At 45.0% G+C, this 25,123-nt stretch overlaps 1 protein-coding gene across 2 annotated transcripts in view; it reads right to left on the bottom strand.

The window, feature by feature from the left end:
- Sf3b1 (splicing factor 3b subunit 1) overlaps positions 1-25,123 on the bottom strand; it is a 55,344-nt gene extending 30,221 nt beyond the window's left edge. The window contains exons 1-10 of one of the 2 annotated variants that reach the window (XM_050189689.3): positions 24,856-25,123; positions 22,165-22,364; positions 19,577-19,660; positions 18,720-18,837; positions 10,226-10,299; positions 9,718-9,808; positions 9,555-9,640; positions 5,923-6,166; positions 3,512-3,798; positions 1,054-2,418 (exon numbers count right to left, since the gene is read on the bottom strand). In XM_050189689.3, coding sequence (XP_050045646.1) covers positions 1,054-2,418; positions 3,512-3,798; positions 5,923-6,166; positions 9,555-9,640; positions 9,718-9,808; positions 10,226-10,299; positions 18,720-18,837; positions 19,577-19,660; positions 22,165-22,364; positions 24,856-24,883 — 2,577 coding nt within the window. In that variant the 5' untranslated portion in view covers positions 24,884-25,123. Of the gene's footprint in view, positions 1-1,053; positions 2,419-3,511; positions 3,799-5,922; positions 6,167-9,554; positions 9,641-9,717; positions 9,809-10,225; positions 10,300-14,209; positions 14,265-18,719; positions 18,838-19,576; positions 19,661-22,164; positions 22,365-24,855 lie in introns of those variants that run through there. The other variant, XM_050189690.3, reaches the window with a different exon arrangement.

Below are 25,123 nucleotides of genomic sequence, written 5' to 3'. Positions count from 1 at the left end.
AACTTCCACAAGAACAATCAATAAGCAATACCTAAATGTTATACAGTGTGTCTTCACTTAGTGGAAAGGAAATGACACCACTACCGTATTTACTCGCATAATGATCGCACTCGCGTAATGATCGCACCCCTGAATTTTGTCGTCAAAATTCGATTTTTTAAATATTTCCCGTGTAATGATTGCACCCCGAACTTGCCGCAGCGATATGTCGGGTGCCAAGTCTAGCTAATAATGATCGTGCTTACCATCTGTCGAATGCTACGCGAACGAACCAAGCTGTCTGCACGCACCAAGCATTCTTAAGTAGATGCCTCATTTCATTACTTTCATCACTTTCCGCACTTCCATGACACATAGAGGTACAACCAAACTTGCCTTTATTATGTGTAGGCTTTATAATGGTTGTGGTCAACAACAACAAAAAAAGGCGCCTTTCGATTCTTCTCACCTGCACTCGTGGGCACGCAACAAATCGCGAGCGGCAATCGTAGTAGCCACGTTTACACTGATACGTTAAAAGTGTACCTTATTCATACGCCAACGCTTGTAACACAGCTAAGATATTCACCCACCCTTAGTGCAAACGTGCGGTATTAGGATAGTAGTGAAGACAGATGCCGCAGTTTCTGCAGGATGCCCGCCATGTGTTTCTGTCACTCGCAGGTAAGCGCGCCCATCTGTTTCTGCCTCCTCAAAGTGGACATCGCTACGTTATTGCCGCAAACTTGCCGATAATAACAATATTATTCATTACTGTTACGGAAGAAACTGTTTCAATGCACGTAATGCACACATGAGAAGAAAAAAAAAGTCGCGTTCGGCACGTTCGGCTTGTTCCGCCGGCCACCATTCTTGTTTTGGTGTCCCGCACCTGCACTCCGCAGCAAATGCGGGACGAAAATGTTTTTTTCTTTTTGCGAGAAATTTAGCCCACGTAATGATCATACCCCCTGAATTTGCGTCAATTTTTTCTGACAAGATAGTGCGATCATTATGCGAAAAAACACGGTATTTATAGAAAGAGAGAGAGAAGGGGGGGGAAGTCGTGCTGACCTGTCTGTAATTCCGTCTGTCCAATGCCATACGGTGGTTCCAAAAATGTTTGAAGAAGTGAGGCAACACCTCCTCCTTAATGTACTGGGGCTCCACACCATCTGTGGCACAGCACTGCTTCACCACTTTGAGCACAATTTTCTTCATCTCCTCATCAGGAGACTGGAACTCTCGAATAAGGATCAGCATCACTTCCCTTGTGTAGTAGTTGGCGTACTCAGCGTCCATCAATGGGATGAGATAGCCAATAGCCTTCAGAAACGCAGCCAGACCTTTGCCTCGATGTGTTCGTATACCTTTCCAAAGGGGCTTGAGCACAGAGTCAAAAGACTCAATGCCGTAAGGTGTTGCTGCTTCAGCAAGTGCAGCAAGAGCCAGAGCTGTGATAGTCCGCACTTTCTGCTGTTCATCGACGAGACCATGCTCGATGATCTCAACAAGAGCACGCAGGTGAGGCAGGATGGCACAACCCATAAGGATGGCAATCTGCTGGACAATCTTGATGCCTGTGTGGCGCGCTTGCCACGATTTCTTGCTGCGACAGACAGCTTTTAGGAAGGGGAGCAACGCTGGAATTCCCAGCGCTGAGGCAACCACAGCAAACGCACGAGCTGTTGTGTTTCGGACGTACTCATCAATGTTATCAATGTCGGGTCTCATGGTGGAGATCATGGTTGCCAGGCCAGCAGCTTTAGCAAGGTTGGAAATGATCTCTCGGCCCTCAACACGAGCATAGTAGTCCTCATCGATAAGGAGAGGCTCGATAACGACAAGGATCTTGTGCACATAAGGACGAACAAGGTCGTCAAGTTTGTACAGAACACGGTCAATAACCTTTACAAGGAGATGACGCTCTTGGTCTTCCAGCGTGGGTGACATAAGCAACGGGAGAATCTGGTTGAAAAGCGCACCAGCGCCCAACTCTCGTGCCTTGTCTGTGATTTGTCGGAGTGCAGCTTTGCGCATGGGTGGCGTGCCATTTTTGATCTTTAGCAGCAGCTTCATGATCTTGCGCTCCTTCTGCTCTTCGGGGCTTAGCAGCTCCTCATCCACTTCGGCAAGGAGTTTGTCAAAGTACTGTAAGTCCTCGGGTTTCAAAGGGGGCAAGTTTCCTTTCGGCTGGCTGTCAGCCAGCTTCACTGGTTCCTCTTTTTGGAAGAAAAAGCCTGGACCTGCGCCTGGAATTCCTGCACCTGCTCCCCCAAGTGGTGTGGGTGTGGCCGTCAGCTTGCGCGCTGGAGTTCGTATGGGCACATACCCGGCTGGCGGTTGGAGAATTTTGTAGCCAGGTGGGAACATGGCATCTAACTCCTCATCAGTGAGTGGGCGGTTTCGCTCGTCAATCTCCCGCTCCCAGCGGTAAGCCTGGAAAAGAAGAAAAGAAAAAACCCAAATCCATTACGAAGTGATACAGCACTTGGACGTCGGCATACACTTTCACAGCCCATTTGATGCAACACTGGTGAAGCTTTAGAAAAGACCACAACTTTATTTTGTGCTAGGGTGCAACAAGGCTTGCTTCAATATTCAAAGATTCAAATACAAATAGTTTTTAGCATTCAGCTCGTATTAAGAAAAATAGAACTAAATATTTTCGAGTAATGGAAACTAACCAAATATTTCACGAATAATTACTGTAATTTTCAGCATGCTACACACTATTGCCCATTATCAGAAGGGTGACAACAAAAAAAAGTTTTGAAGCAATGCAGAAACAAAATGGCCAACGCTGTTTTTGGTTTTGCAGCAACAGCCTTCATGACAACCTATGGGTGTTGCTTGTCTTTCATTTAGCATTTTTGGCAGAGCAGCTACGTAGCAGTTCTATCTTTTACGCTAGAACCAGTTATCTTTCTCTTGGAGCAGGCTGGCCCTTCACATCTGCTTCCAGAAGCTTTCTTTCTTTTTATACTTCTTTCACAACTTCTAATCTCTTTTTGGCAATCCTTTATTTAGCATTTTTGGAAACCTAGTCAAAGATCAGCAATTCTTTCTTGGAGAGCTTCTTTGTAACCAGAATGTTCAGAAGTTTTTTGAAGCAGTATTTCTAATGATAATTGGAGATTTTGTGTTTAAAACTAATAATCTGCCTCTTATAGCTGTCTTTATTGCACTGGACAGTACATGCATGGCATTATACCGAAATAAATATTCCTACTGTAAATATATGTGTTTGACGACTATTCAATATTTACTATTCGTATTTAATATTCAAGAAAGTCTATATTCGTTAAACTCTGAACAGAAGCACTTAATAATAATGACATAATTGCTTTCCAGAAGCGAAATCAACAATGCAGCACTGGTAAAGCTTTAAGAAAGACCACAATATTGTGCTAGGGTGCAACAAGGCTTGCTTCAATATTCAAAGTTTCAAATACAAATAGTGTTTAGTATTCGACTTGGAACATTCTGCATATAAGCACAAACAGTCAAGCACAACCAGAGGATCGCTCACCTGGAGCTGTTCTGGCGTCATGGCCATGATGTGTCCCGGTGTGGGTGTAGCCATGGCCATTGCCTTGGCACCTGTAGGTGTAACCCCCGACGGAGTCATGGTGGAAGAAGGCGTCATGGCTGATGGTGTCTGAGGTGTCTGATTGCCCATCTGTGATGATGGAGTCTCGTCCCAACGAGAACGCCGTTTGGACGCACTCGGTGTGGGCGTGTCCTGTATCAGGTCAGCTCCACCAGTGCGGTCTGTACGAGGTGTCTCAGCCCAGCCACTGCCATGGCCCGGAGTTTCTGCAAACAGCATAACGAAAGATAGCCAAACCTCAGCAATTATGCCAAGCTAGATAAGAATTGGCTGAGTGCTCCAGCAGTCAAGTTTAAAAGGAGCAGCAGGGGCAAAACATGAACTTTGCTAAAGCAATCAGCCACCATCTTCAGTTGAATAACGTTTGTGATAACAAGTTGCACAATGTGCTGTCACAACCTATCGCACTGTGTAAGAACCCCGTTTCCATGTTCGGAATTAAAATTAAGAACAGATTTTAAGTGGGGACGCGTCCCTCGAAAACCGAAAAATCGCGAAAAAGTCTATTTTTGACAAACAATATTTTTGGGTTGTATGTCTCATAAACTACCTGTTCTGTAATTATCAGCACCTAATTCAAACGCAAAGTAAAAAAAAAAAAGGAATAGTAATGCTACTTTTGAGGCTACTGCAGCCCAAAAACACGCGCAAATGCCAAAAGGAAGTCAAACTTCGCGCGCGCACCATTCCCGGCCCATGCGGCCTGCCCGCACCATCCTGGTGTCATTTTTACCGTGAATTCTTTGTCTCTGTTTTGCCGCCTTGTAAAATATCATTGTCAGCGCGGTTGAGGCGCTATTGGTATTTTTTCGCGATGCGATGCAGAGCGCTGATTGGCCGGAGCAGCGCGTTCAAATCCCGCGGGCTAAAGCGCGCCTGATATTGGCTGCTGCGCGGGCGGCGGCGGCTCCTTTGTTTGATGCTGCGCCCGCCGCGCTCGCGTCGTTGTTGCCCCTTACTCTGTCCGCCTCAATAGACGCCTGCTTGCAGAAGCGCGATATGCGACTTGTACGAGCATCGAACTTCTGATCTTCCGAAGCGAGTGCCAACTGCGCAAACACTTTCAGCAGCGGAACTGTGCTATCGGCTGTCGCCAGTCGAAAATCCGACACATTGAGTGTGCCTGAAGCGGCAAGAGCTAATTAGAAGCTCCGCAGGAGCTTTCTAATAAAAAAAAGACGTGTTCAACGTTAAGGCCCGTTTTCTCGGAATGGATTTTTTCGCTAGTAGTGGTGCTCGGGAAGGCGATATCTCAAGAACCGCTCATCAAATTTGTTTGCAGTTTTTTTTTTATTATTCTGTTCCTGAATGATTTTTCCAGGGGGTAACACGCTTCTTTTTTTTTGAAAGCTGGCACAGTGAACTTAAAATAAGCAATTAATTTTTGATGAATGTGGTCATTACTAGCTACATCAAATTCAAAGTTGTGTTAAAATTTTTTGTAGGGAAAATTAAAGGGTTCTGTAGCCCCCTGGGATATCTATCAAGGGATCATCACGGTGAATTTCAGCTTCCTACGATGTCCTGGCATTTCTCCAAGCTCTTCCTCAGGCATATACATGAACCACCTAGTTAGACATCAATAACTCTGGAACTAATGAACACAGCTTCATGAAACTTTGCAGTTCCCCATAGTTCGGTGGTGTGAATGTACCCTGCAAGTTTCATCCGGATATCTTAAAAAATAAAGAAGTTCTGTTTCCAGGGTAGCCTCCCCCCTTAAAATGGTCATTTTTTGGTAGAGTGTATAAGCGCGACTGGACGAGGATGTAGAAAGAAACAGATACACAGACACTATCATGAATTCTAACCAACTAGCCCGCCAACGTGTTTTAACCAAGTCCTTTTTTGGGACGTTTTTAAAGCACGCCATGCCTCCTCCAGGTTTCATCAGCTTGCAATCGACTTCAGCAAAGAGCCTTCAGACTTCAAAGGAGGCCGCACTACAGTACCCTCATGCCCTATCTCAGTTATCTGCCTATCAGACGGGAAGTGGGGCAGGTTTGATGCCAATCTCAATAAGGTGTGGCTTGTGGATCCTCACTTTCAAGCTCTAACATGCACATGAAGTTTTGCCAGACAAAAGCCGACACTATGGTGAATACAGCACCACTCTTTAAGTAAATCCAGCTCCATGGACTGCGGCTGCTTGTACCTACTTTGCAGATGTTCTAAATGCATACAGAATAATGATATGGAATCCGTGCCATAGAGGAGATTGGCCTGTTTATCCAGAATTTTGCTAGCTCCTTTTCGTGGCACTGTCATGACACTAAGCAAGCAATTCCTAGTGCTCTTGTGATATACATCATGGTGCAAAGCGTGGTTACCTCTCTCCGTCTTCGGTGTTTCGTCCCAGCGATTTCGGCGGGCGCTGGGAGTTCCAGGTGCAGCACCCTTCTGTGTGCCTCCTGGTGTTTCATGACCAGGTGTGGCATGACCTGGTGTAGCATGGGCTGGAGTAGGGTCCCACATGCGAGTGCTGGAATAACCCGGTGTCGCTCCTGGTGTCTCGGAACCCTTGGCTCTGCCTGGTGTCTCGTCCCAGCGGGCATGTGATGGCGTATGCGATGACTGCAACAGAAAAACAAGATTAAAACTCAGACAGGACTGCAGCAGCAATGGTGTGCTGCTTGCAATAAGGACATGCACCACACAGATTTGCATGCGTGGGGACTGACATGATATTTTCAACTATTCATTTCTTCCCGTTAAATTGAAGTCCTAGTGCTCTAAACCCTACAAAGAAGTGAAAAGCCTCATAGTGCTGTAAATAATTTAGTATACAGTAAACCCTCGTTAACACGAACTCGCATATGTCGAAATATCGGTTAAGTCGAAAGTTTTCCACGCCGCGCCTTCCCCACGCATAGGTGTTATGTATTCGCACCCGTTTATCTCGAAGCATTTTTCGGGCGTAATACGGATATCTCTAAATTTCGACCGGGACGGCTGAAGGCAAAGGCCGTTACCAAAAGGTGATACAGGCTCCGAGCGAGCGCTTGGTTCCTATTAAAGTGCCGAACGCGGTCACGATCGAAGGGCGAATACAAAATTCCCGCGGATGCAGCCGTTTTCCGTCAACCACGTCAAGCAACCTTGGAAGCAGTCACGTGGTGTGCGCCGCTTGCGCGCGGGGGCTCGTGGGTTTTATCGGGTAGTCGCGCCACCGCATTTCGCACGTGCGGACGTTATTGTGCGTGTGCGATTCTGTTCTTTGTTTCGTCGCGCTGTGCGCACGACGCGTTGACTGCATTTTTTTTTTTGTTGTGAGTGTGGTGTGTGGTCAACGGACGACGACGATGTCCCGCCCCAAGCAGTGTAAGTCTCTGACGCTGGAGAAAAAAGTCGCGTTAATCAAGGAAGTGGAGAAGGCGGGAAGATCGAAAACAAGCATCGCCAAAGAATTCGGCATCCCCTTGTCGACGCTTTCGACAGTTTTAAAAAATCGGCAGAAGGTCTTCGATGGCTTCGAGCAAAGTTTTCCCAGCGAGCGGAAGCGGATTCGGGCCTCGAAATTCCCAGACGTCGAAGCAGCACTCATGCTGTGGCTCCGGAATGTCAGGGCAGCCAACCTTCCCGTGACAACCCAAATGATGATGGAGAAGGCAGACGCTCTGGCGTTGCAGATGGGCCACACAGACTTCAGTTGCAGTAATGGCTGGTTTGAACGATTTAAAAAAAGAAATAACGTGGCCTCGAAGCCTATCCACGGCGAAAGCGGTACTGTTGATGAAGGGGCTGCAGACACCTGGCGCAACCACCGCCTCGCTGAGCTGCAAAAGGCTTATGCGGACAAGGACATTTTCAACCTCGACGAAGCAGCACTGTTCTATAAGATGCTGCCTAGCCGCACATACACGCCGAAGGGAGAAGCGTGCTCAGGCGCTAAGCAGCGCAAAGACCGAGTGACGATACTTTTCGGAGCCAACTCCACCGGCGATGAAAAACTGCCGCTGCTTGTTATCGGTAAGTCGCTCAATCCAAGGTGCTTCCGAAATGCACGGCTCCCGAGAGATGCGACTTACCGCGCCAATAAAACGGCCTGGATGACTGCAGCGCTCTTTGAAGAGTATGTACGTGCTCTTGACCGCAAAATGGCAAGGGACGGCCGGAAAGTGTTGTTCGTTGTGGACAACTGCCCCGGCCACGGAAAAATCGACAACTTGGAGGCAGTCACGCTGGAGTTCCTGCCTGCTAATATGACGTCCGTGCTCCAGCCGATGGACCAAGGAGTCATTGAGGTTGCTCGCAAGTTCTATCGGAAGAGTCTCCTGCACCGCATTTTGTGCTCATACGACAGTGGTAAGAAGTACGAAATAGATTTGCTGGGTGCAGTCCACCTGATCGCCGAAGCCTGGCGACAAGTACATCCATTGACGATTGCCAATTGCTTCGCGCACGCAGGATTTTCGCGCGCCGAGAAATCGCTCGAGCCGGACACTGACGAGTTCAGTGATTGCGATGAACTTTGCGACGAAGTCCGCAAAGCTGCCGGCTGCGCCAGCGATGCCGAAGACGGCGAAATCGGATTTGAAGAGTACGTGCTCTACGAGTCTGACGTGCCCGTTACCGGAATGTTGTCCGACGCCGACATTGTTCAAATGGCAGTGAACGACGGCGATCACGCTGACGAAGAACCACCTAGAGAAGTGCCGACAACTGCAGAAACAAGGAACTTGCTACGTTTGCTCCGCAACAAAGTTGAATGCAGCGGCGGCGAGCAACGGCTCATGCGGTGCGTTCAGCAGCTTGAGGACGCTTTTCTCGCGCCGAATGCCAACGCCAAGCAGGCAAGCATCACCAAGTTCTTTCAAAAACAATAAAATTCAGTTTTTCCTGGGAATTCTGCGTTTATTGCAAAAGCTCCCCTCGTGCTGTGGAGCGTTTGTTAGCAGTGCTGGTTATCACTGGCTCTTTCAGTGAGCCGGTCACTGAAATTTTCGGCATTTTGCTTAACTCGAAACTCTGCTTATCTCGAAATTTTTCCCGGATTTTACAACTTCGAGTTAACGAGGGTTTACTGTAATAGCTTTTCTACAGTTACGTTTAGCTTAATTTCCCAGGAGGATACTGTGCTGTGACGTCAGTTTCCATCCGCGCAAGAGTTGCACTTCCACAGCGACAGATGGTGTGGCACTTGCCAGCAAGCCCCACTGTCAGAAGCATATACTGTCATGGCAATTTAATGGGAAATACAGCCTACACTCATTACAACGGACCAGCGTACAACAGACTTTCGGATATAACGGACCATATGTCAGCCTTAGTTTGTTCTACCTATTTTATTAATGCAACGAAGTTCACTTTTAACGGACTGCGCAACAGCGGACGAAATTAGTGGCAATTTTTGTCAAAATTGGCCGTATAAAACGTACTTTTGCTGTGTCGACACGGGCTGGCAACTGACTTGTGAAGGTCAGCCAACGATTGCAGCTGTATATCTTGCGTGCAAGGCACGGGGGGGGGGGGGGGGGGGGGAAGAGGGGGTTCTACTCCGGTAGCTGCCATTAACGATGCCGCCACCCTATTTTGAAAGCGATCTACGATGTGGACAAGGTGTGTGCCCGCGCGGGCTCTGTATCTTCAAAGCGATGTACGATGCGAACAAAGTGCACCTGAAGTGCTGGCAGCTTCGTATGTGCTGTGCTTACGGCGTTTAGTTTGCGTTGAAGTGAAAGAAAGCATGAAAGTCAATTTGCTCGCTGCTGCTGCGCACTAGTCTTGCTTAATTTGCTATCGCAATCGATGTTTCACCTTTCGGGCGAAACTGCAATATTTTTTTGTTTTTCACTTTGAACATTTATCACTCACACTTTGCCGTAAAGTTGTTAAGCATCGCGACGAAAGTTTTGCAAGTGAGGCATTTCGAATATTACGGACTTCAGACAAAACGGACGTTTTTTGTCGGATTATCAGGGTCCGTTGTAACGAGAGTCGACTGTATAGGATATACACCTACCTCAGCAGCATCCCAGCTAGACTTTTTCTTGGCAGGCGTCTGAGGCGTCTCATCGCCAGCCTGGTCCCAGCGCCTGCGCTTCACGGCTGGGGAAACAACACAGACATAAGCAACAGCCTCAAATGGCCCGCTGATGCCACTGCACTGACAACTTCTTACTCACCGGGTGCAGCCTGTTTGGCTTCACCATTGGACGGCACTGTCTGCAGTTCTCCTGCTTTGGCTTTGTCAGCCAGTTTGCGACGCAGCTCAGCCTAAACAATGGAAAGAGGAAGTACAAGTGTTACCACAGCCTGATTAACATCTTTGTGGCCATCTACACAATGGGAACACATCTTTTCCTCTACATTGTTGCTGAAAAACTCTGCTAACAACTAGCAGTAGCAATAAAGCAAAATTTTAAACACTGATAGATCTGTTAACACGAAGTGCCATGCTTTTTACCATGAACAGGGCAAATGTAGCCTTTCACGATATAACATAGTGCCCATATGAAGCATCATGACAGAAGTGATCCATCAGCATAACAATGTTTACATCAAAATGCCAACAGCCAATGGAAAGGTTTCATTCTGCCGCTCCACAGTGGTGCACCAGATATGTACTCATCCTGTATGTCACAACCAATGAGAACAAGAGAGCTCGCTCATAAAATCAGGAGCCAGGCTCACCTGATCTTTTGTGAGAGCCTGTTCCTGCATGATCACAGTGTAAGTTCTTGACTTCATGTCCGGCGTCTTGCCGCCTGCATCAGTGATAAAAGCAAAGCAAGGCAGCCTGTGCCGTCAGCTCCAAGGGCAATCATGAAAGTCTACCCTGCACATGCTCTGCTCCTTCCCAGACCTGCACTGACAACCTTCCCCTCTTTACCCAACTTCGAAATCACACTTCACACAAAAAAAAAACATGAAAGCTTACAGAGTACTGACACTAAATAATGTGTTAATACAAAATGTGCACAATAAAAGGAAAAAACAAAGAAAGCCAGCCCGTACGACACCAGCCCAGATGCCCACCCCTCCTGGAAGATGCCAGAGTGTCAAGAGTATGTCAATACATATGCCACTGCCCATTATAACAAAGCCACAAATCTTGCAGCGGCCCCGAAAATCAGCCTGTGCCACTGTTGTCCTGTCGTTAATGCAAATACATCTGAGAATTTTCCCCAACTCACATAAGTTTACTTCAGAGCATGAATTGAAAGCATGCACTACACTCTTACACCCTGTAGTCATGCTGCCAATAGAAAAATTAGGTCCACTGGACAAGGCATTGCTCAGTGACTAAAAAAAGACCAAATTACATATTGAGCGAGAATCAATCTGAATCTTCGGCATATTTTTAAATTCTGTCAGTATTGAGAACCTCTCTCTCTCTCTATATATATATATATATGGACACACGAGCACACACACTTAGATACTGCTTATAATGCAAGTCCCTGAGTTGTGAATACCCACACAATAAAATATTTTGAAGACCTGCACACAGGCAAAACACGACTAAACAGCCACGTGTATCTGACAATCGAAGAATGCAATCAGGATGTTTGCATCCATTTAAATTAGCAAAACATCGCAAAGAACGCTTGACGAAAGGCCTATCCAGATGGCGTTGCATGAAGCACACAAGATAAAGAAAGGAAAAGGAGGAGGAAGGTGTCCAATTTTCACGCACAATCTGCAAAGCCAAAGATCAACACACTGCACACGCATTCAGTGCTGTGCACATGTTCCTGACAAAGAGCTGAAGCAAAAGCTTCATCGTTTAGGAAAACCATGTACGTCTGCAGAGCAGTATGTACCGCAGGACTGATACGGCCCGTTGCCGTTCTATAGAAAGCTGAGACAGACCCCCATCCCTCCTCCTTTTTGTTTGTTCACTTCTACCCTTGTCACTCTCTGCTCTGCCCAAGCTCCAGGTAAACCCTGTTAAGAAGCATGCTCGCTGCCTCGCTCATCTGCCAGGGTTTTCCAGCAGCCACATTATAACTTATTTCCTATCGCACAGTTGCGCTCGAGGCAGTATGAGCAAACATTATAGGGTAAACTGGAGTCAGAAAATATCTCATTACACAGCCCTGCGCTTTAAGCGGTTATATTATAACTGGTCTGAACTGTGCATAATAAGCTGTGCATTGGCACAGCCTCTTTTGTGGCCAGAACTAAAAATTTCTAGATAAAGTATAAACTAAAGGCACCGTGTCATGGTTATGATGAATAAACATGGCAACTGTACTATAGTCTAATATTTGAACGCAACTGCTCTATGGAAAGAAGGAACGTGCTATAACAGATAGACATACTATTCCTAAAGCTATCTCTGGCTCATCTACCTAAATACCAAAAAAGTGCCAAGCACAACTGGTAAGCAATTAGGCATCATGTGGTTCAATGTGCATAAAAGAAAATTGTGAGGTCTAGTTACTGATCAGGCTATAAATGATTTAGGTCTAGAGTACTTATAAAGAATAACCAAACCCATAATATCACAGTGCCACACAAATACTACAACAAAGTTTTGTGATAACTACACCTGCCAGCATTTAAAGGATACAGGACAGAGTCATACCACAAATCTTATGTTAAAGTAGTCTCATTAAACCCTACTCTATCATAGGCTGCATTAGGTACTGCTCTCAAAGGCAGCATCAGTAATAACGTCTTACCTGAACAGTATGGGTGTGCACATATGCAAATATTAATTTTAATATTCACATCAGATTCAAAAAAATAAATATTCAAGAATGTTTGAATATTTGGTTGGATACGAATATTCGAATCAAGCGTATTGCTGGCTGTGCAGGTGCAAACATGGTTCTTAGAATTTGCTTCTATCTGATCTGACAATATTTGGGTGATATTGTGCTGAATTTTGCGATGATATTGTGCTGCCAGCAAAATTTTGCTTGTAAAGCACACTTAGCCGCTAAACGTATCAACTTTGCGGGAAAGCCAGCCTCTCAGTAGCAATCGACACAGGTTTGCAGACAGCGGGGGTGTGCCAGCCCCAATTCTGAGCTTATTGCTTGAACAGCAAATGCGATGAGTGAAGAATGGCACAGGATCAAATGCCTCCAACTTTACGGGCATTTGATGCAGTATAGCAAGGCACAGGCTGGCAAGGGCAGCTAGTGGGATTTACTAACTTTTCCAAGTTAACATGATCCAAATACACAATTTTTAGGATAACAGCTTACAAGTCTACATTGACAATGTAATTGCAATGCTCCAAAATAACAAATCAAACCAACTTGCTAACAAATGCATGTACATATCATTATTCGCTACTGAATATTCCAAGCTAAATATTCACAGTCATTCGAATCTGAAAATTTTAATATTCGCACACCCCTACTGAACAGCTAATCTGAGAGCACCATTTTGCTTTGGAGCAAAAATACTTTTTGTAGCTTAAATTTAAGACTAGGCAGATGCAATCATCTATTTAAATAAAGTGAGCCAGCTGTCTATCAAGTTTTCTGCTATTATTTAGTTTTTGAAACAGCCACTATTCCAAGCTACAGGTATCTTTTGAATAGGTTTTGAATTATACCCACTGAAGCATAAATGAATGTGGTGGAAAAGTGCACGTGTTCGTGTAGAGGAAGATAGGGGAGGGGCAGCCCATTCTGGGCATTGTAGCTCCTCCTTTTTAACAGGTGTGCATGAGAAATGAATGCAACTGCTTGCTGAGAGGCAGAAGCAAAACTATGCTGACATCACTTCCCACCAAGAAGCCAACATCCTGGATGGTGCTACAGAATTGTCCCTCATATTATGGAAGTGAATTTGGGGTTCTCTGTACCAATGACTTGATAAATTTTCTCATGCCTCACTCCTGATAAAATGAGAGCATCATGGGTTGTCAGCACTCTAAAGCTTTCCATGTAGAGCATCATAAGCAGCAAGCCAAAAGCATGCATCACTGTTGCAAAATGTTCAAAGAAAGTTTTTTATTGTTTGTGTGAAATGTTCAGACTTAAACAAAATTTATAACCCGCACCCAACTACTCCTGTAAAGCGAGCTCAAACCACCAGGCAAATGAGCTTGGCAGGAGAATAAAGAGTGCTCATTCATACTTGCTGGCGCATACACAATGAAAAGAACACCGTTTGTTTACCACAGCAGGCGAAAAACCGGGCTGGCAAATTGTTGTCAGCACTTATATTTGCCATCTACATTATTCCCTCTTGCAAGTGCCATTTCATTAACTGAGAATATGCAACTTCTCAATAAGGTCTGTCCATGTTGTGCCATCGAGCAAAATAAGGGCAAAAAAAACAATGCGGACAGGACAGCCGCTCAAGATGAGCGTCTGTCCTGTCCACATCGTTTATTTTCGCCCTCATTCCACTCAGCAGCACAACATGATGCACTAACTAGCCCAAAAGTCAACGATTCTTAAGGTCTGTCCAATTTACACTTCCCTGCCATGGTTCTGCAAATACGCATAAGAAACCGTAAATGCAGGTGCTGCCATGTTACACAGGTGAAATGAACAGCAAAGTGCAGCACCTCATTACCTACACCATTAAGTGCCCTAGCCACTAGTGACAAGAGCACAAGCACCATTGTGAGGTGGCGCCCTCCCAGGAGGAGTTCCCCTCAGGTGGGAGGGCACTGGGCTGGCGCTGAGGGCAGGGCATACGTACGTGTCAGCCCTGGCTGCCAGCTCTGGCCAGGTCATCCTCTAAACAAGCGTCGCTGGGGCAATCAAGGAGAGCCTAAAAATACCTCCGGCTCATTAGTGCCTCCCCACATCGCGCCCCCCCCCCCCACAAGACACAACCACACCACCCCACACGTATGCGCGAACTGGGGGGGCAGCCAAAAGAAGAAAAGAACCCCCAGTTGCATACTTTACCTGTGGGGAGGTACCCCAACTTGTGACGGCACTTCTGTTGCAAGGGCTGTGTACACAGGACAGACACATACACACACCAGTGTATTGGGCTGCCCCCCCTCCCCTCATCAACCCCTCCACTGCTTTCAAATATTGTCCTTACACTTGGATGACTAGCCTCCAAAGCTACATGTACCCCTGTCACTGACTTTATAGTCTTCACGTCAAAGTTTCTTTTGTTGCTGACTTGGGCACTGCAGAGCCTTGAACATGCCAGATGGCATATGGCAACTCTTAACCATGAAAGCTCAGAAGGATATGGAATCTTGCTTCTCGTGCCAATCAAGGAAGTATCCCATCAATAAGACACAGGGCAGATTGTGAAGGTCTAAAATTTACCTTAAGTATGCCAAAGAAAGACTTAGTGCAACCTAGGGCCTCCTGGCATGTTATCTAGTAACAAAGTACAGTGAAAAAGTGCAGTCTCATCCCTCAGCACCAAGTGCAATGCAAAGCCCAAGCGTCACGCAGAACATAGCTGGCACAGCACGCTGTCTTGTCTGTCAACTATTCAGTCTAAGCTAGTTACTTCCCCTTCTGATGACGTTCCAGGTTGATAAGAGCTAAGCCTGTGTAATGTAAATGCTTACGGTAACTGCTCTGCATTTAAGAAAAAGGAAAAAAAACAAAGGCTGGCCCAAGAAGGAAACAGTGTGCCGCTGCCGTTGCTTGAAGAGGAGGGAAAAAATTGAACGACAGGCATTAGTGAAGGCAGCGTATGCAGACGCGCACTCTGCATCATCTCCCCTTGTGCTTTTGAGCCCACACAGCTCAGCCCCACTGACAGTGTTTCACACATCCCAAGTGCACACTCAAGGCTGCCAACAACTTGCTCCTCACAAGCCCACAAAGATAGGCAAGGGTTGGCTGGCTCCTTCTGCTCCCTTCATCCAAAATTTGTTCAGCTCCTTCAGCACTAATTCAAATCAGACAAAATTGGTTGGCGAGTGTACCAGACAAGAATATGCCAGGAGCACATTTCTCTGCTAGCTGCAGAATGACGCCAGTGCAATCAATAATCTTGTTTCAAAGAGAACTTATAACATATGCAGTGCTAGAACTTGTCCCCCAATTTTCAGAAGAGTGGCTTAATGATCAGGGCCATAATGTCCAGATAATCCTTTTGCATACTTCCATTCTTTGATGTCATGCCACCAACTGGGAGCAGCATACAGAACCCAGGCTTTTGGTACACTGACAGCATTCGGTGCAAAATTCCACAACGCCAACTCTCCAGTGCTTAGCAACTGGATGACACACCATATATAATTTTGGTGCCAAGAATTGCCGCTGACAGCCTTGTGCGAGCAAGAAATGCCACAGCTGATATAGCACAGTGCACAATATCACTTACATAAAAAAAACTTTCTTTCTTTGGGAAAATTACATAGATTCTCTGGGCAAACAGTGGACACAGGTGCTAAACATGCACCTTCTTTCCTGCCTAAAAATTGTGCAGTGGAAAGTGGACCTCACCAGGCAGTAAGGACCACACAACATGGGTTCTGCTGCTGATACTTACCCCAGTACTCATTACAGCTGAGAGCATCTGGTTACAGCGCAGTATGATGAAGATAGAGCATACTTCATCATGAAAGTTCCATATTGCAGGCTGCAATTTACAGCCAATGGGGAGGCACGATTGCATTTAGCACAGACGACTTCAATGCTGTGATACAAAGCACAAACAAAAAATGTTCCACATACTGAATGTTTTCCCTTCACGTAGAGTTTAAAGCTCCAGTTGGCAAAAGGTATTTGCAGAGGTCTCGATGGTTCTTTATTAGGAGCTTTTCTGTTTTCTACTTTTCATGAAAATGTACCTTATAATTTAGCTTTCTGAATACAAATAGTTGTTAGCCTGTACACATTGCCATGTGCATGTTTATCTTTCATAGCTTGTTAAATTCACATATATATTTTTGTGTAAGGATCACCTTCCTAAATTTGGGCCTAAATATTTCAGAAATTATTCATGTGTGGGCCATACCCTTTTTACCCTAGGCGCACATCTCGTCAGCTGTGGCCACGAGATATAGATGCAGAGAGGTATATCGGTCTCCTCTTCAAACTGTATCCACAGTTGATAATCTTTTGGCATTAAGTTCAGCGGCTAAATTGTTGGCATTGCCATAAAACTAGTTTCCTGGCACCACCCTGCTTGTGGCATCCTACTTTTTCATGCACTATCTTTTGTAGACAGCCAATACCATCGCGTGTGCACACATTAAGATTTCCGCGCTTTGTGCGCATGTTGTTGTTCACACACGACCCAAAAAGCATGCAGATTAATATTCCATTCACATTTTGTGCAAGAGCTTCAGGATTTTGTTCTACCGTGCAACCCTAGGTGCAGTGCAATATCCAAGTCCGTGTCCTACAATGGCTTTCCCTCGTGACATTGTACTTGCAGTGAACAAGATTACAGGGGAGGTATTCTGTAAGAGTCCACCTAGTGGGCATGTCCATTTTGTCTGCAGTTGAAGTTCCGATTGGCTGGGCTGGGCTGTGTATACGCAGCAGAGAGTCGCCACAGCCAATCAGCACTTCAGCAGCAGACAAAATGGACATGTCCACTAGGTGCACTCTTACAGAATGGCTCCCCAGCTGCTCCAGCTCTATTGACAACGAATGGGGAGGCAAATGAGGCTGAAACAAAGGCTTACCAATGTCATCACACATTGTTTTTCAAAGGCGATTCAAAATTTATTTACTTTTTACTTGCATATGGGTTGCACCCAAGAAATTCAATTAAATTTATGGTTATGGAGAAAGAAAAAGCACTTATCACACAGATTATACAGTACAAAGGGTAACTTCAATAACTTCTGCATAAATGTGGCTGGATAATTATGCATAATGCACTCATACTACTTTGTGTATCTCTATAGGTTGATGCAAGCAGATTCCATACAAGCCGAGTGTTTAACAAAGCCCAGACTTCTTCGATCTAAATATTCAAAGCAGCAGCACCAACTTTATAATGTAGCAGCAGCGCAGATTTACTATCGTTTTTAGTCTATTCTAATGCGCCCTCGATTGTGATGTGCGCCCGTTTCTCGTGAGGAAAAAAAATAGGAAAAAGAAAGCATCCTCGATTGTAATACACACCTGTTTGCCGTGACGTAAAAAAAAGAAACGTCCTTTACAGTACCACGCACCTCATTCTTTCATACAGAAATACAACTTTCTCTCATTTGGGAAAACAAAGATTTACTCCCAATCCACTAAAGTAGCGATAAATAAAGAAAAGAAAGTCACAGCTTCACCCGAAAGGTGAAGCATCGACTGCGATAGCAAATTAGTAGACAGCTATACGAAAAGCGAGGATAGTAGTTTTATTGGCCGTCTAAGCTTTTAAACATTTCCTTAGTAACTAAATTAACGAGCATGGTGTCACACACGCACTAGAAAACATGAACACGTCTCACACAATGATCGCGGAAACTCTTTATCGAAACGCTGGAGTGAGGAAGTGCGGTAGCAGGAGCAAGCAAGTTGATCTTTGTGCAGCCTCTCGCTTCAATGCGAACTAAGCGAGGAGCAGACAGCGCTGTGCGCCGTACCGTTTCCCACGCCAAACGCAACAGCTGACGGAGTAGAACACCTCTCCTGTTTGCGCCAGTCCCACATGCAAGTTCCGGAAACTCTGAATGCCCGTGTGCAGCCAGATTTCTGTCCATCTCTGCATACGTGATCACACTCCTCTTAATTTCGGAATCATTATGAACTCGGCGTCTTCGCAGTTGGCACTTCCATGCTGATAGAGCAAATGCAGAAAATGGGAAGAGTACGATGGACACCTAAGTAGAGATACTACAGCACATGGAGGAAGCTACGGCAGCTAGGCTCGAAGCACGCAAGAGGAGGCCATTTTGAAATGCCGATGGCGATATGGTAAAGCTGATTTAGGGTCATGCTCGATTCTAACGCGCATGCAATTTTTGGACCCATTTTATAGGGAAAAAAGTGCACGCTAGATTCGAGCAAATGTGGTACACTTGCCTGCACTGCAAACTTCTTTAGAGGCAGCCACGAGTACCTTGCTCCTAAATCAAAACATCTTTCTCCAGGCAAGTGCTCTGAAGCTCTGTTCGTGCTAGAACACACGCAATGATCACTGCACACTCGGCTGGTTGCCATCGCTTTGTTACAGGGCAGGTCCACTGTTTGCCCAGCCACACAACTATGTGGGAAAACAAAACAGAGCCTCAAGCACTACCAATCGGCTGACTAAACTGGTTCTACCAGATACACACCGTCTGCAAACGGATCCACACGTTCTGGTGAGATCATGAGTTTTCGTCGCTGGGCCCGATACTGGTCTTCTCGATCAGCAATGCGGGGTACCCGGCGATCCGCAAACGGGTCATAGTCCTGGACAGTGGGGAAAAAATTTGTTGAAGGCAACACACAAGATACATGACTCAAATATTGTGTTAATATACAGTAGTAAGTCAGTAAGAGACCTTTTACACAGTCGTCTCATTCCAAATGAGAAGCATGTTTTAAGGGATATTGACCCCAATAACATTGTGCCTGTTGAAATGACATATGGTTCAGTGGAAAACACGCTGTCTCAAGACTGTAACAGGGATGCACAAGTGTACTAGTAAAATGACAAAATGAAGTACATATATGCTTTTAACTTAATTCCTGCAGTCTACTTAAGTTTACACTTGAAGTTTGTGAATTTATGACAGCAATTTCAGTGTGGTACCCTTGCAAGGAACACAGAAGTGAACTGTAATGCTACACTCAAGACCGCTACACAGTGACACACTCATTAGGTCAAGTGACTCAAATGTCTCGAAGACAAGGCATTGAGGGGGCTAGTTCCAATTCCCCAATACCTAGGCTATCACTACTGGGTGCATTAACAAGAAAGTGTTTCACAATGCCAGTTACAGACCTGAGCTGCAGTTCAACAGTGCAGGCAGGCAGTCAGTGCAAACAGTTGCATATCCCTTTGCGACGTGAAAACAAATAAACAGCCGTACAAGAAAGATTTCCTGTACGGTCATTTCCATAATTATTTTCACCATCATTTCCACCACAAGAAGTATGAACCAACTAGCCCACCAAAAAGTAGCTGCATATCTGCATGAATGCTCACCTTGTCTGTGAGTTCTGCCAAGAAGGCAGATGGTAGAGGCATCTTCTTGGTCTGCATGAGCCCTGTGGATTCATAGTCATCCTCCTGAAAGTTAAGAAAACAAGGACAATAATTCACTGTTGTCCATGGATGATCAAAAGACAATAACAGTAAACTGCCTAATCAAGTACACTGCTGTGTACAGCTCAGTTGACAGATGGAGTGAAAAGTGCAATTAGCAAGCTTATCAACAATTAAACAATGCCTCTGACGTACAGGCAACTCAGCCGACAAATAGAAGCTCCTGCAAGACAGCTGCAACAGCACTCAAATTCAGTGAGCAACATGAAACTTGGTAGATTGCAAGAGCTTTAGAGAAACGGCACAGTTTAATGCTTCTTGGATTTTAATGCCCTCCCCACAGAGTTCCACAAAATGTGGTGACCACAGCGGCGCAATGCACCGTAGACTTTTCACCATTAGCAACAGAATGCCACTGACACTGAAACACTATGGCGCGAAGTAATGCACAAGAAAAATACACCACAGCATTCTTACAGCAATTTTTCAATCACACTGCTGCTACGAATGTCTTGGACTGAAAGGTTACCATGGCTAGAAACCTGCAGTCTTGTATTGTGGTATGTACCATGTCTCACGACAAGCAGGCATAATATTATAGTGAAAAGGACATAAGTAAGATGCAGAGTAATTTTACAGCAGGGGCAGGGTAGGGGAGAATCCATCGCACTAATAAGCCACTTTCCCCCAAAATCGGCAATGCAGTGGGAATCAGAATTCAACTTTACCACAGATACTCCTACTGATACCAGACTTCTACAAAAGAGTATCGTATAATATATTTTATCTGCTTCATCTTGTGGCATGTTTGTTATAGTCTTCATTCCAGCACCAACTTAAGTTGACTGAAACTCAAATTCAGGGCAAGAAATAGGGAGGCCTACAAGCATTATGGCAAGGGAGGAACAGGTGTGCTCAACTGGTGAAATCGGTCTACAGCAATAACGGAATCAGGAATTTCATTGTTGCATAATGAGATAGCACAGACAGGGAATGCACTGCAAAAATAATCTTTATTGTCAAAATTACGTTAGCCCACTTTGGCGAGTCTTGCTCGAGGTTATAGAACCACACTACCAGCATCACAAAGTGCACCTGATGCGTCCCCAATAACTTTCAGGGATACAATTATTTCGCAAAATTTCGAGTAACTCAGCATTGGATTTGTCGATGCCTACGAACAACAGCGTTGGGGATGGAGATTTACCCTATGGGGCTGTATTCTGGCACCAGACATGACCGCATCTACCGGCAACAGCGTTGATGCGATAACTTTTGCAAGATTTCGTGTAACTCTACCTGCGACAGCATTGATGCAATAACTTTTGCAAGATTTCGTGTAACTCATTGGACACAACGGTGTCTGCTGGCGACAGTGCTGACACAATCACCTTTACGAGGTTTCAGATGGTTCGACTTCTACCAGCAACAGTGTTCCTCCAGTGCACGCTGTCACCTGTAGCGGCCTACAAGTCCTGTGCCAAGTTACGAGAAATGTCATGAAAGACTGTATCCACAAAAGCGATTGACTGAGAATATGGCCCCCATCAGGCAAACCTATGTTCAGCAACACCGAAAACTGTGTCTCTTTTACAAGTTTTATCACTCACTGCTTCACCAGACCGACATCCCACATGCGCATCGCACTTACCCCCATTATAGCAACTCAAAGGCTGTTTATTCCCCTCCAGCTCACACCACTGCTCATTTTAACTCTTTCTTCGTTTAAACAGCGAAAGACTGGAATCATCTACCTGCTGAAGCGACACACCACTCCAGTCATTCATCGTTCCAAGGCATTAATTGAAAATATGACTTAGATATGCCAACCCCTCATGTAAAACCAAATATGCGGTATTTGAGGCATGAATAAATAAAATAAATAAATCTGCACATGATGCTCATCTGGCAATACAGAAACTAGCATTATTGAAGAAGGTGACGCATGTTCTCAAATCTTTATCCCAGCGGAGGTGTGGCAGCCCACCTCAGTAGGACATATATTTCTTGGTTTTTGCTTGACTGTTTTTACTTGCAGATTATGCACTGCGCATGGTACACAAACAACCACCAGCACGTCAGTAGAGGTTGACGGCAATGCTACGCTATGCAGACGTGCCATTTAAAACAGGCTATCAAATACTAGATGGTGGCCATGATGGGCTTCTGACACTAGGTATCGCTTTCTGCCTTTAGCTGTTCTTGCGAACAAAAATTGTGGCTGCCTTGCAAGCGTGTTGTGATGGCATGCTTCACAATTCAAGTGGAGAAAATGCACCGAGTACTTCTTTTTCCTCTGTTAACATTACGCAGGCTCCAGCAAATTTCCTTGCTGCAGGATTGGAGTTAGCGACATTTCATTGTGTAGAGAACTTAAATGTCTCAGGCTTTTATTATCATGGGGTTTGGCTGCACTCGCCTTGCACAGGGCACAATAAGCACCACTGTCATGAAGACCAGAAAGCCTAGTGTCAAAACACCCAAGTCTGCAATATGAAGGCTCAAAAACAGGAAAGAAGTGCACTCACATCTGCATCAGCGTCATCGTTGGCTGCGATTGACGTGACATAGCCGTCGTACTTGCTCTGTGTGTGCCCATAGATGTCTTCGTCCATATAAGCGCCATTGGCACTTGCTGTGAGGGGCACACCTTCACCATTGTCATAGTTGCCCTGCTTGCCCACGCCCGCCTTACGAGCCTGGATATCGCGGATCTGCGCCTCAATGTCTGCAACAGCAAAGAGAAACATAAATGCATTGAAACCTTTGCATGATAGAAAGCTATCAGTCGGTTTACAGTGAGGAATTTCATTACCTAGAATGAAACTATTGCACCACACCTGACCTAGACAAAATGCAAGTACTCATACATAGCCTTGAAGTTTCTGCAAATCATTGGTAGTAGTCATACTGCAACTAATGCTCCCTGCATGTAACAATGCACCCATCGTCATAGCTGAAGCTAACAACCGCAAATTAGGTATCATATTGCGCCAGGAAAAATTATTGTAGAGCAAGGGGTCAAGTAAATGACACTAACGAGTTTTTACCACATACGAAGAAAATGAAACACGTGAAACTGAAAAAATAAAGTATAACCCCCATGCAAACGATCTTTCGCGTGACAGCGACAAGCGACGCAATGGAGACTGCTGTCGCGTTCGCTTGTCGCCTACAAGTTGTACCCCGTGCGAGCGACGACTTCGAGCAACAGCGACGTCTCTTCGGTGTTGCTGATATGAGGGCAGCAAAATATGTGTCGTAACTGGCGTGACACTTGCTTTATTAATTCAAGTTTTGGTGTGTTTTACTGTAGAAAGCAGCATAATATATTTCTGAAGGTCTTGCAGTAGGTTCTTATCCTTGCACATATAAAAATTCAATCGATTGCTCGTTCCGTGCGACAATCGGTAGTACTTGAGTGATGTAAATCCAGTTCCGGCTTCGCGCTATTGGCTAGTCGCTCATAGCACTTCCGGGCGACGAGTGACAAATTCTAGGTTTGCAGAACCGAGCTAACCGAGCGATCTGTTCATGCGACAGCCTGATCCGTCGCTCGAAGCCGACGCTGTTGCGCATAAAATCGCTCTCATGAGATTTAGCCTTAAGAGGAAGCTTTGGCTCGGGTGCTCCTATGTAAATACATGTAAAAGGAGAATTAGTCTTTCTCGGCAACCACTGCACCAAATTTGACCAGGTTTGTTGCATTTAAAAGAAAAACTTAAAATCTAGCGACTGTGGGTTTCGAATTTCTTATTAGGTCGTCAATTTTTTATTAAAAATTGGCAAAAATCGAAGATATTCAAAAAACTAAACTATCAAGTTCACAACTCTGTAACTCAACACCGAAAAATGATAATACAATTCTGTGAATTGCATCTAATAGCACATTTAAAGCGGACAAAATTGATACGTTACACGAATATAAAAAAATTTAGTAATATGGAAATACAGCTTTTGTAGAACCCTTGTAAACAATGTAACAAATTCACGTATGATGTAAAATGACATATCGAATTTGTCCGCTTTGAATGATCTAATGGATGGCTTTTATAGAACCGCAATATCTGTTCTTGATGCAGAACTATGAATTTGTAAACATCGTGCTTCTATTATTTTTTTCGAACTGTCGATTATTTGGAAAATTTTTAAACAAAATTCGAACCCTAAATAAATATTCCGCTTCCAACAGTCATTAGAATTTAACTTGCTCTCTCAACTACAACAAATTTCATTAAAATCGGTCCAGGGGTTGTCTCAGAAAAACGTTTTTGCGTTTTACATGTATTTGAATAGGCCGCGTCAGAGTTGGGCCCGGGCTAAAGCTTCCTCTTAAGTCGGTGCTACTGGATTAAGGCGGTTATTAAGGCACAAATGTGTTGGGTTTCAATAATGCTTCGAAAAACGAGCCGTATCAGTTCGTGATAGCGCATTGAAACAAACGCAACGCAAGTCGCTCGCCAAAAGAAACAGTTTCGTTCACGCACTGACAAGCTTCAAAAACGCGGGGGCCCCACTGCATAAGAGCATACGAGACCAAGCAGTACTAATAGAACCACGATATCCTAATGCTATTTAACAGTACAAGAGATTACTACGCAATTATGTCATTGTTTCATTGCGTTATCAGGCGACGTCACTAAGCAGCTTCCAACAAAGTGAATGCCACGCTCGACGGGACTGCTATATGATGTCGCGCGAGACTTCCTCCAATACCAACACGGTAAACAATGAGTGAACAAAGCTGGAAGGGGAAATTCGGTGGATCAGTCATAAAACGCGGCATACCACCACAACAGCTCGAAACAGCGAAACCAACTTACACTGTCACAAAACTTGTGGTTCACGCATACGGAGCTGTGGACCGAGACGGAACACAACAGTCGAACGCTCAAGCTTACCGAATGTACCGCCTGTGCTATATTTCTTTACTAAACCAGACATGGTTACTTGCTCTCTAAGGGCGGTTATAACTGCCTGCTTTGCCAGCGTGCGCCCAAGTTCTCCGACCGTTCACACAAACTCAAAACCTCACCAGGCAGCAAACAGCAGCAAGCATTAGGCCTAACACACTACACTAACAAATCGTCGTCAATGTTAAGTGTGATACTCACACAGGTCTCACGGCACAAGTTCTCACGAAGTATACTTCTAAGATACAAACTTGTTCATGCGATTAGAGAACATTTGCGTGTGTGCATACGATGAAGCTTCCTTACCTTCGGTGGACACTGGTGGCGCGGCCATGTTTATGCTCTACATCTGAAGGAGTTTAGTGATGATCTGGTGATGATGACTGCATCAAAGCAATGTTGAAACAAATCTCAAGATAAACCATAGGCTCTATGCAGCAATCATTACATGCACGAATTATGAATTACTTAGGAATGTTATAAATGTTGTCAACGAACTTTTCTTTTTTTTTTTTTTGCTCTCCTTCCTCTCAGCATCTAGGAAGGCTTCTCAGCAACAAGAACGAATCTCAAA

This window comes from Dermacentor andersoni, chromosome 2 (assembly GCF_023375885.2).
Source record: "Dermacentor andersoni chromosome 2, qqDerAnde1_hic_scaffold, whole genome shotgun sequence".
NCBI classification, from domain to species: Eukaryota; Metazoa; Arthropoda; class Arachnida; order Ixodida; family Ixodidae; genus Dermacentor; species Dermacentor andersoni.
This window is presented reverse-complemented; position numbering and strand designations above follow the sequence as displayed.